The sequence below is a fragment of the Sciurus vulgaris genome (assembly GCF_902686455.1).
Source record: "Sciurus vulgaris genome assembly, chromosome: 5".
Lineage (NCBI taxonomy): Eukaryota > Metazoa > Chordata > Mammalia > Rodentia > Sciuridae > Sciurus > Sciurus vulgaris.
Window position 1 is genome coordinate 134,182,206 of NC_136465.1, and position 13,185 is coordinate 134,195,390.

Here is a 13,185-nt window from a genome sequence, read left to right on the forward strand (position 1 = left end):
ATAGGAACTTGCCTACATCTTTATCTAAACTCCTTGTCTTTCCACCTGGCACCAGTGACTGGCTAGCCATATTCTCTTTTAACCTCTCTGATGGATGGGTTCTGCAGAAGCCATCATGAGACATCAGGGACTATAATTTCTCAGATTTATTTAATGCTGTGATAAAAATGCTTAACTTCCTTCACATGTACTACTAGATGCTGATGTATGAAATGCCAAAATTATAAAAATGCTTTAAGCCTGAATTCCTTCTGAGACTTCATGTACATTTCCATACCAATTCCTATGTCTTGCCACAGGAATTTGGCACCACCTCTTACCTTAAACCCAAGCTTTTACTTCCAGTTGCTCACAGCACATCTTGTTTTGCATGTTCACTGTCACTTTCCTCGCAGTAGGTCTGAAACTGATTTTTTAATATTTGTCTGCCAAATCACACATTTTGCAGTCCTCCATTTTCTGCCAATAGTTCCCCCACCTTTTAAATGTAAAATTCCATCAACTCTGAAAGCCATGTAGTTATTTCTGAGTTGTTCCTCTCCATTATGCCAGGGGACCAAGACAAAAAGCATCCAGGTTACTGATCTTTCAGATCCAACTGTCCTTCAGCAACATCTTGTTCTAATACACTGACACCATAACTCCTCTGTAGGATGATCACTTCCTGTCTCCTGGCTCTGCATACATCAAGCCACCCCGTACAACACAGAGAAGGCAATTTTCCTGAGATACTCCATGTATTATGTCATTATGCCTGCTACTGCCCATTTACTAAGGCAAAACTCTTCAACCTGGTAATTGAGGATTCAAACAGTGTCTGTTTCTGCAAGTTTCCTCTGTCCTGGATGTGCCCTTTTATAGCTGCTTCCTCCATTCATCTGAGGAACCCCTCATCCTTCAACAGCTCACTTTAATGTCACCTCCTCTGTGAAGCCTTTCTGAACTAATTAATCATTTCATCCTCTGTGTTTTGTAGCATCCATCATATTTTAATACAGTTTGCTATTTATTGGTCTATTATATTTTATTTTCTACTCTTGAGTTCTTTAAAGTTAAGAACTAGGTTGTAGTCATCTATTTATCCCCCAAATGTAGCACTATATTTGGTATACAGTAGGAATTTGATATATATATTTATTAAGGAATGAAGGAGTAAATCAAATAATGGCTTGATGATGTTTATTATCAATTTTGCATATTTACTCTCATTTTCTTTATTTTTCCAAAATACCTTTCAACAGCTCTCCAAAAATTCATAGTATATATTTTTGAAAATAGTTGAAAACAAAATGATATGTTTGATATTCTTATAAGTGTGTAAATGAAAGTACATGTGAAACAATGTCTAGGTTAAGATGGTAGGAATTAGGTTACTGCTAACATTAAACTTCTTTTATTTATTTTATTACTATTATTATTATTAGTGGTAGTAGTACTGGGGATTGAATCTGGGGCACTTTACCACTGAGCTACATCCCCAGTTTCTTTGTTCCTATTATTTTTATTTTGAGACAAGGTCTCTCTGCATCTGACCTGGAACTTGGGATCCTCCTGTCTCGGCCTCCAGAGTTGCTGGTATTATAGGCATGTGCCACCACGCCTGGCTGAATCGCTTTTAAACAGACTTTAAAGTTCTTCACTTTGTCTTATTGTGCTAATTTTTGAAAATAGTAGGTCACTGATCGTGGCAACCTTAAAATTTGGAGTAAAGAGTCAGATGGCAATTATCAAGAATGCAATATAGTAAATGTTGGCGAGGATATGGGGGGAAAGGCGCATTCATACATTATTTGTGGGACTGCAAATTAGTGCCATACCTTGGAAATCAGTATGGAGATTCCTCAAAAAATTAGGAATGAAACCACCATAGGACCCAGTGATTCCACTCCTTGATGTATATATCCGGAAGATCTAAAACCAGCATACTGTAGGGAAGCAGTCTTATCCATGTTTATAGAAGCACAATTCACAGTAGCCAAGCTATAGAACCAAACTAGGTATCTGTCAACAGATGAATGGGAAAAGATGTGGTGTACATACACAATGGAGTTTTACTCAGTCATAAAGAATGAAATTATGGCATTTGCAGTTAATGGATGGAAGTGGAGACCATTATACAAAGTGAAGTAAACCTGTCAAAAGTCAAAGGTTGAATGCTTTCTTTGACATGTGGAAGCTAGACCAAAGTAGAAAGGAAAAAAAAAAAAAAAGTAAAGGTAATGGTTGGGGGGCAGGGGGATTCCATGAATATAGAAGAGAGGTCAGTAGAGTAGAGGAAAGGGGTTGAGAGGGAGGGAGGGGTGATAGGAAAAGGGAAGAATGGTGAAATGAATCTGACCACACTTACCTATGTATATATATGAATATACCACAGTGAATCTTACTTTTATGTATATCCACAAGGCACTAATTAAAAAAAAAAAAAAACTCTGTAAATAAATACCAGAAAGATCTACAGTGTAGAGGAAGGGGGACAGGGGGAGGGAGAAGGGAAGGGAAAGGGAAAGTATTGGGGACTGAATTAGAGCAAATTATATTCTATGCATGTACAATTCTGTTGAAATGAACCCTAATATCATGTATAACTAAAGGGAACTAACAAAAAATGAAAAAGTGAAGTAAAATAAAACACTAGTTGTTGAATATTCACTATAAATATATTATTCCCTGAGTACACACACACACACACACACACACACACACCATACCACACACCAAACTTCAAAGTTCCTTCAAGGGTCAGATCAAATTCTACCTCTTCCAATAAACTGTCCATAAATAATTCTATTTTATAGTATTGTGTTTCTCAAAATCCTTTTAGCACTTCTAGTCTCTGTGAGTAAACTATTATTTAATTCTCTGTGGCCAACTATTTTGTTTTATCTCTTCTCTAACATTAGAGCTAGGATTTCTTTCCCTTCATTTTAAGACTCTTAAAGTTTCTTGTAAACATTAGGCAATTAATCAATACTTGGTAGTTTTTGTTGTGCTTGATCTTGTTGAGGATGATGTTTGTAACCCAGGACTGATAAGCTAAGATCATCTCTTATTTTATAACAAAGCAGAATTTTATAAAAAATTAGTACCTTTCCTCCTGGAAGCTCTTTGTAGTTCTGTTCAATTGGGCTTGCCTCTGGCTAGAATTTTCTTTTTTTCCTCCTCATATTAAGTATTTTCTCTTCTGTGCTTTGTAAGTGCTTCCAGTCCTTTCTTCCCACCAAACTTTTCACACGTTAGCCTTTTTCTCCATTATGCAATACCATTTCTCCCCAGCAAGGCAGAAGATGGATCTTTTACTAGTAGGGTTAATGACTTAACCCTACTAAATTTAAAATTTGTTGAAATTCTATTAACTAGGCAAATGTTTGTTTTATCCAGAAGCTTGAAACAATATTTCATATATAATTTGTATCTCCTTAAACAAGAAAGTTTCCTCTTTGAAATTTAGTTTAGATTTCATCTTTAACATCACATAGCCATTTATTTTATACCACTTAAAACTCATATCCATAGCAAACCGAAGATATGCTTATTAAATTTTAATATTGATCAACATGTATTTATTGTTGCTAATTATTAAAAATTAAGATTCAAATAAAGCATCATTCTACATTAATTTTTATATGTGTAGTTTTGGATTAGAAATTTGAATGATGTGGAGCAGGTAATCACTATTTGAAGAGCTAAATATTATTTTATCTTCAGAATGGAATCACATCTTCAATGGTACTTATTAGAAATCAAAGTATTCAATTGGTCAAGTTAAAGTATAATTACATGTTTCATGATCTTCCCACTAATTCTAATAAGAACTAGTTTCAAGGCATATTTTAAAATGGAATGAGTAACTGGATTGGATAACCACTTAGAAATAACATTTATATTTTCATTTTGGAATTGTTACATGTTTTTACCTTGTTTTCCAAGCCCAGGCTATTTGTATAAGATCTTAATGCTGCTTTTTAGTGGACTTAAAATAGATATTGTACATATCAATCATGGTAATTTTAAAAATTTAAATCATTGGGTCCAATTCTTCTTTCATTAATTTGTCTTGAGTTAGGAACTAATTTGAGAAGAAATACACACATGCCATGTCTTGTTTGTCACTTAACTCAGACTAAGCTTGATCTTGTCATCTGTGGTCTCATGGAGTCTGGAGCAGCCCTCTGGGACTCAGAATATGATTTGGTTCAGTCATTTTAAAATCTGTGAAGGGGCATAGACTATTGCTGAGAAACTCTTAGAACAAAAAGAAGACTGCAAAAATTAGATATATGGGCCATAGAAGAATAAAAATCTAGTCTCAGAAAATAAGCCTTACAGAATAGAGTTGGATGGCTAATTAAATTATTATTAAACATACTAAGTCACTGAGCAAGTGAAGATGAACAAAAATGTTTCTTTTAAACCAGACTAACTGTCCTTTCCTTAACCTATTCATTCTCTGCTTCCATTTCTTTAAGTTCAGCATTGGTGTACTCTCAGCTTGAAATTATAACTCACTCCTAAATAACATGCTGTTTATCTGCTATCTCAAAACTAGGAGGCTTCAGGAGTAAGTTCAGAATTAGGTAGAGCAATTTAAGCACTGGAGTCTTTAATCTCTGTAATGATACTCCTCAGGTCCCAACTGTCTAGGGGCTATTTAGACCTTGTTATCTCCTGCAACTTCTTTTTTCTTTCCCTCTTCCATCAATGAAGTCAGGAAGCCAGGAAGACTAATAGTTGCCAGCATATTTATTAACAAAATGCAAGCTGTTTCTTTAAAGCCAACTTTCTTAAAACAAAAACAACAAAGAGGTATCTTCTCTTTATGGTTTATTTCTAACACAACAAATATGATTTTATTAAAGCAACTACTAATGTGTCAAGTTGCAGAGAATAGAAATCTTATGGTTTTGTCTGTTTTCACTACTTCATCATAATGGATTATTGATACCTATTGATTTCTACTTTATATTCAGCATTTTTAATTCAATACACATTCACAGGTATTATAATTTGGTATCAATAGTGCCTTTTATCTTGTGGTCTCCTGAATTTCTTTCAGAGAACAATGTGTGTGTGGTGGGAGGGAGTAGCAGGTAAGAGAATGAGCTGTTTGTTCTAATGGGACTAGAAATAAATGATCCAAATGGTAAAATGTATTCTTATATTGAACTTACTTAAGAAGATTATTTATGGCTGGAATTATAATTTTGACCCAGTAGAATGCACAAAGAAGCTTGCATCATATCATATTCATAGGTGTGCACTTTCCAAATTTGCCTTAATCACTGATAAATTCTGAGTCCACTGTTTCTGTCTATTAAGGGCATATCATAGTCCATTGATTTTGTTTCATGTTATGCTCAAATCAACCACCTTTGTTTTAAGGTACCTTAAGGGCAGTGTTTTATTTACTGAGTTCTTTTTAGATTTGAGTCTTACCATGTAAGACTGATGAGCATCATCAATTAAATGACACACTCTGTTCATGTTGTCTTGCACAGTCTGTCATAAACATGAATCACCTATGATATTATTCCATCTACTGTATTTCAGGAAAAACAGAGGTTTCTGACAGATGTTCTGCATGAAGTGATGCTGCTTGATGGTTTGGCCAGTTCCCATCCTGTATCCCAGGAAGTGCTGCGGGCAACAGATATTGACAGGGTGTTTGACTGGATCGCATATAAAAAGGTGGGAATAGATAAGGTCCCAGTGCCAATTGGATATTTTATTAGTGGGCTAGCCAAACTACTTCATGCTAGATATGTTATATTTTTTCTTCTTTGCAGAGAGAAATGGACTGTGATTTAGTAAATGCAGAGTCTCTAGGTTCATGTCACTTTATGAGTTAGGGATTTACTTTATAAATAAGGAAACTGGAGATGACTGTTTGCCAAATAATGCACAGAAAGATTGGTAGTATTAATGCATAAATGTTTGGAGATTCAGTATGAAATTGCTATACAAATGGCTTTATGTAAATGTCAGTTTTTATTACTATTAATAAGAGAATTGACCTTTCTAGTGACAAATTATTGTTCATCAGTGCCCCTTAAATACTTATTTATTTTGATTGGATGATGCAAATGGATATAGGCAATGCTATGACACATGCATTTCATACATATTACTTAAGGGATATTTTGGGAATTAAGCATGATTCCTAAATAATATTGTATAATAAATGAAATTTTAAAGACTAGATTTAAAATGTCTAAAATGAATTGTAGACCTTGACTAGATGTAAAATTAAGATACTCTATATTTTTCCTATTGTTACTTTGATTAGAATTTTTCCTCATATCTCTATCCCTTGTATTCTAATTTTAACATGAGGATGTGCATCTCTCACTAGCTACTTAATAAAGTACAGCTAAATTCTGCTGTCATCTTTAGTGTAGATTGCATTTATTGGAATTTATAATGTACTCTTTATTGATTCAATAATGTTTTAAGGTTTTGAAAAACATTACTATTATTTTTTTTTCTATAAAATATATTTTCATTTGATAACTAGAGGTAAAACAATAATTCACACAAGTCCTTAGTACGGTAATTTGGATATTTGGTTTTGTACTCTGATTATTTATTAGCAATATAGGTTATAATGTGTAGCTTACAAATTGTGTTATGCTAGAAAATGTCCTTTTAAGTCATGGATCATTGCATTAGCTCAAAGAGGATATTTTTCATGTCTTATAAAAATAAGTGTAAGTGTAGGGCCTATATATGTGTGTGTATATATATATTTAAATATAAAATATATGTTTAAAATATATATAACAGACTAAAATAATAAAATAATATAAAATATAAATGTATATATTTAAAATATGAGAATAATTTTGGGCTAGGTTTTGTTGTATGCACATTCAGTTCATACAACCATAGTGATTCTTTAACTATAATACAGAAAATAATTTATTAAGATATTTGACATTAATTTAGAGACATATCTGTAGTTATTTTCCCCTACTCTCAATTCTAAGAGACTTTTAGTAAATACATTTTACTGTAGCATGAGTAAAATCAGGAAAATATTGTTTTGATTACATGTGTTATGAATGTGCTCTTAATATATTTTAGATTCCATAAATTTCAGGATTGTTGAATTTATTGAAACAGTAGTACTGAAAATACAGTGGTTATTATTTCCCCATCTTTGCATTTTGGTGCAAAGGCTTGCCAGTTTGCAAATAGGAAAATAAGCAAACTATGTCACAGTGCTCAGAACCACTATAATAATGGATTCTCTATATCCTTAAGCTTTAAATATCACTGGAAATATAGTTTTTAGTGTATGAAATAAACTACATAGGTTAAAAAGTACAATAAGCTATTTTCAGACATGTGTTCACAGAAAGTATCACCACAATCAAGTTAGAAACATGTTTAGCACTATGAAATGTCTTTCTCATGTCCTTTTTAATCCTTCATCCCATTCTTCCTCTTTTAATCTTTTTTACTGTAATTTTCTTGAACTTTCATATAAATGAAGTCATAAAACATTTACTCTTTCTTATTTGCCTATTTTTACTCAGTATGATTATTTCAAGATATGTACATGCTGTGGAATATATAGGTATAAAACATTTTGTTTATTCACTTAGACATTTGGATTGTTCCAGTTTTTGGCTATTACATATGTTATTTCTGTGAACATTTGTGTATAAGTGCCTCTATGTGCCTTTGCTTTTATTAACCGTGGATAAATACTTACAAGTGGAATACGCAGATCACATGATGGTATGTTTAATATTTTAAGACACACTGAACTGTTTTCCAAGGTAGTTTTAAAACTTTACTATTATACATTCCAGCCAAAAGTGTATTACAGTCCAGTTTCTCCATATCCTCACCTATAGCAACTGGGTATAATTGAATTTTTCAATTTTAGATGCTCTAATGTTATCTCATTGGGGTTGGAATTATATATTTATAATGATAAATCTATTTTTTATTTGAGTATAGTAAAGGATCAGTTCAAATCCTTTACTATTTTAGAAGAACTTATTTTGTATTGAGTTTTGACTATTCTTTATATATTCTGAGTACATGTCCTATATCAGCTATATGATTTGCAAACTTTTTTTCTCAATTTGTAGGTTTTCTTTTATTTTTATAATGACGTCTTTCTAGAAATAAAAGGTTTTAGTTTTTTATTTAATTTTTTTTTTTTTTTTAGTTGTCTGTAGGCCTTTATTTTATCTATTTATATGCAGTGCTGAGAATCAAATCCAGGGCCTCACACATGCTAAGCAAGCGCTCTACCACTGGGCCATAACCCCAGCCCAAGCTTTTAGTTTTCATGAACTCCTATACCATAATTTTTAATTGGTAGTCTAACTCATCGTTATACAACTCAAAGCCATGAAGATCTTTCTTTTCTTTTTCTTCTTCTCTAAGTTTTATTGTACAAGGTTTACTTTTAGACTGTGATCAATTTTGAGTTAATATTTGCATTGCTGTGAGATTTGGATCAGTTTAGTATTTTCTTTCTCTTCTTCTTTCTGCATAGTTTTTCAAAAGTTAATCCTTGAAATATATTCTTTCCTCACTGAATTGCCTTTCTATTCTTGTTGAGAATCAATGAATAGTAGGTGTGTGGGTTTTTTTCTGGACTATTTATTCTGTTCTATCGATACATTTGTTTATGTGGGCTCCAATATCACACAGTCTTGATTACTGTAACTTTATACTGAATTATGAAATAAGGTAATGTTAGTCTTCTAACTTTTTTCTTTTTATCTTTCTTTTAAAGTTATTCAGTTATTTTTTGGTCTTCAGCATTTTTACATGGAATGAATCTATCAATTTCTAAAGAAATCACACTGAAATTGCAGGGATTGCATTGTATTTATAAAACAATTTAGTGGAAATGACATTTTTTTCCTCTCTTCTCATTCCCCTCCTCTTCCTCCTCCTCCTCCTTCTCTTTTCTTTCTTCTTTCTTCTTCTTTTTTGGGGTACCAGGAATTGAACCCAGAGGTACTTACCATTGAGTCACATCCTCAGCCCTTTTTATTTTGAGACAGGGCCTCACTAAAGTTGCTTAGAGCCTTGCTAAGTTGCTGAGGCTGGCTTTGAGCTAGCAATCCTTCTGCCTTATCCTCCTGAACTACTGGGATTACAGGTGTGTGCCACTGTGCCTGGCAGAACTGACATCTTAACAGTACTGAATTACTCATGAAGAGCATTTACTTTATTCCTTTAGATCCTCTATTTTCTTTCAGCAATGTAGTTTTCAGTGATTATATATATATAAATAAATAAATAAATATATATATGTATGATTTGTTCCTCAGTATTTCACAGTTTTAACCTATTTCATGTAGCATTGTTTTAAATTGCTGTTTCTGATTTTTCACTGCAGTACCTAGGAATAATTCATTTTTTGTACTTATCTAATAAATGTTAAAGTGATGGGAGTAGATATCCTGTACTTTAACAGGTATGATGTCACTAAGCTTTTATAAATTTATTTTATCTGGTTGAAAATGTTATAGTGTATTACTACATTTTAAAGAATCTTAATCAGAAATGGATGTTGATTTAATCAGAATGATTTTTGCATCTATCGAGATGGCTATATATGTGTGTGTGTACATATATGTCTATTTGTTTGTATGTTTATTTTTAGTTTGTTAACATGGTGAATTATACTGATTGATTTTTGAATGTTAGACCATTCATGCATCGTGGAGACAAATACCATTTAGCTATGAAGTATTATTCATTTTATAAATTTTTGGAATCCATTTGCTAAAATATATTTAGTAGTTTTCATTAGTGTGCATAAGGAATACTGGTGTGTAGTTTTCCTTCTTATAAAGTATTTCACTTTTTTATCCCTTTAATGTTAACATCATAGAATAGGAACTTATTATGTCTTTTTCAGTTTTCAGAATTTATGTAAAACTTGTATCTCTTTAAAAATGTTTGGTAGAATTTAACAGTACATTTAATGTAGACCAGGAATTTCCTTCATGAAAGTCATTTTAACTAATAATTTAAATTCATTAGTATATAGTAGGTCTTTCAGATTATTATTACTGTTATTATTATTATTTCAGTTTATTTTGTGTACTGGGGATTGACTCAGGAGCTCAAATTGTGCTAGGTGCTAGTGCTCCAACACTGAGCTACATCCCCAGCCCCTAATTTATTCTTCACCCATTTCATTTCAGTTGTTAAATGTATTGACATAAAACTGTACATGTTATATTCCCTTGTTATTCCTTTAATAGCCATACAGTTTTTTTTTTTTTTTTTTTGGTTCTGGGGATTGAACCCAGGGCCTTGGGCCTTGTGCTTGTAAGGCAAGCACTCTGCCAACTGAGCTATATCCCCAGCCCTTAGCCATACAGTCTTTAATGATGTAATCTCTTTCATTCTAACCATTTGTAGTTTGTGTCTTATCCCTTTTTTTCCCTGATTTATCTAGCTAGAAGTTTATAAATATTATTGATCTTCTCAAAGAGCATCTTTTTGTGTCATTGATTTTTCTCTCTTGTTTTCTATTTCATAGATTTCCCCTCTAATAATTATTTCCTTTTTCTATATACTTTGAGTTTAACTTGTTCTTTTTTTTTTTTTTTTTTCTAATTTCTTAAGGTATAAGCTGAGGTCATTAATGTGAGTTTTTTTTTTTTCTATTCTTGTTCATGGATTTATTCTATAAATTTTCTCCTAAATTTACTGCCTAGGGAATCCTTGGAAGTGTAATATATTGAGTTTCATTTTAATTCATTCAAGATACTTTTAATTTCCAATTTAATGTTTTCATTTGCCCCATGGGTTATTCTTAGTGTATTATCCACTTTCCAAACTGAATATTTTTTAGAGAAGTTTCTAGTATTTGTTTCATGGTCAGTGAATGTATGAATTGAATCTTAGGTTTGTTTTATGGCCCAGAAATTGGTATATGATATACGGTAGTATGCACTTCAAAAGAGCTGTGTATTCTAACTGGTGTTGGTTGGAGTGTTCTATAAATGCCAATTAGGCCAAGTCTGTTATGGAGTTGTTCAAGTCTTCCATACCCTTGTTGATTTTCTATCTGCTGTTCATCATGGGTTCTTGATGAGCATTCATTGTTTGGATTTATTCCCTTCGTAGTACAAAATCAAACATATGAAGATGTAGAGAGAAATAGTGGTTCATTTGCCTACTAATATATTCAAAAGTTAACCTTGAAGTATGACTGGAAAAATAAAGATTAGAACATTTAAACTGAAATCTCAAGGACTTTATATTGACAATGTCAATATTGGATCTTGATGTACACTCAGTGTCTTAGTCTAGTTCTGAAATTTGACTTCACTCAGACTCTTCCTATCAGAAAGCTACTGTGTGGGTAATATGCACTGATAAATTTAACTTAAAGGTGGTGGGATGGGTCTACTATGTCACTCTGGGGTGTATGAGAAATAATATATTTGATTGTGTGGCCACAAATAATAATGGTTAACATTTATTGAATGTTCACTCTGCTAGATACTGTGTCAAAATTTTTTATTTATTATTATTTTTCTTATATGGAGCCATATTATCACAATTTCACTCTAAAGATAAGCAAATTGAGTCATGGTGAGTCCAGGTGTATATTTCTCTGGAAATCAGGTTGTAGAGCCAGCATTCTTAATCACTACTATATTTGATCAAAATGCTTGGCTGGAACATCTGTTTCAAAATCATTTGATAAGCCTCTGCTCATTTTCTAGGCACTGTCTACTAAGTGCTAGGGATCTGATGATAAGGCATGAAGGAGAGACAGTATATAAATACACAAATGCAGTGACACATAAGTATTTACAAGCAATATTTCCATTTTAAATGTAGAAACTTAACTTAGGCTCTTAAGATCTTCCTCACTGAAGATCTCTTACTAGTCAACATTAACCTCTGTCGATAGTCAACCTCTAGTTGCATCTATGTTTTGTTAGGTTCATTTCTTGTAATTGTTCCCTTAACAATTATCCTAATTATTTCCACTCCTGTTTTTATTATTCTTTCTGAATAGTAATTTTCTTACACTTTTAGTAACATTTTTATAGTGTATTACAAGGGAACAGATTAGAGAGAAATAAAGGTTAGAAATCAATAGATCAGATACTGATTTTTATGCATTCAAATTTGAGAATTGAACATTTTTGAAGAAATACTAAGTGTTGTTCATTGTTGATAGTCCTAAGGCATATTAAAAAGGGGAAAAAAACTTAAAATTATATACATAATTTCAGGATGGGAAGAGAAAAATCTGAAAACTACTTTACTTAAAATGTTAGATCTGGTAAAGTAATTAACTTGTTTTCTATTTGAATAGTTGATTGAAAATAAGGATGCTTTTATCCTAAAAGTGCAATAGAAACAGGAAATACTGTCCACAGACAGGAAGGACTGGAAAAGATGAATTGAGACAGTCTCTTTGCTCTAAAAGCACACGGGGAAATAAGAATCAATGACCCAATGACCTGGATGATGAAAGTGAGTGAATGCTCATTAAATTTGCATATGGTGCCAGGGTGGAGAGGGTAGCTCCAAGCTCCAAGAGAGAGCACATTTCAAAATGGCTTCCACATTTTAAAGAGGATCCTTTAAAAATGAGAACACTTTTCAGCAATTCTTATATCAACCTTGATACATCTTGGAGTCCAAACAATATTACGTAGCATTAAAGGAAAGATGTGGCAAATAGGGGAAAATTCATAAGGGTCATGGTGAGAACACAATTTTTTAAAAAAAGTAGGTGGTGAGGGAAGTTCAACTTGCAATGTTCTGCCAATATATTCTACCCCTACAGTTAATTTTTGTAAGGCCAACAGATAAATATGTAAAATTTCTGTCATCCTTAGGAAAAAGACCAGCCATCCATTTGCATCTATCATCCTTGTGATACTAGACTTCCAATCCACAGCATCACTAGCCAGGCCCTGGATAATTCATGGAGAGACCGCATACTCACTCTGTATTCAGGACACCTTATTGCTGTGGGGAAAAAATGATTATGCCTTCCTTCAAAAATGTAACTTAATAGTAGACATAAAACATATCAAATTAAAATAGTAATTATACTAATTATAACCATAACTGTAAATCATGTATATAATTTAACAAGCAATTACTATGGTCAAGGCATTTTATAAAATGCTTTACAGATATTACCCATTTATTCCTATTGGAGGACTTGAA

The 13,185-nt window shown here is 32.4% G+C and overlaps 1 protein-coding gene across 1 annotated transcript in view; it reads left to right on the plus strand.

The window, feature by feature from the left end:
• The window catches only part of TRHDE (thyrotropin releasing hormone degrading enzyme), a 361,209-nt gene that overhangs the window by 197,722 nt on the left and 150,302 nt on the right, over positions 1–13,185 (plus strand). The window contains exon 6 of the mRNA XM_079142404.1: positions 5,548–5,685. Coding sequence (XP_078998530.1) covers positions 5,548–5,685 — 138 coding nt within the window. The remainder of the gene's footprint in view (positions 1–5,547; positions 5,686–13,185) is intronic.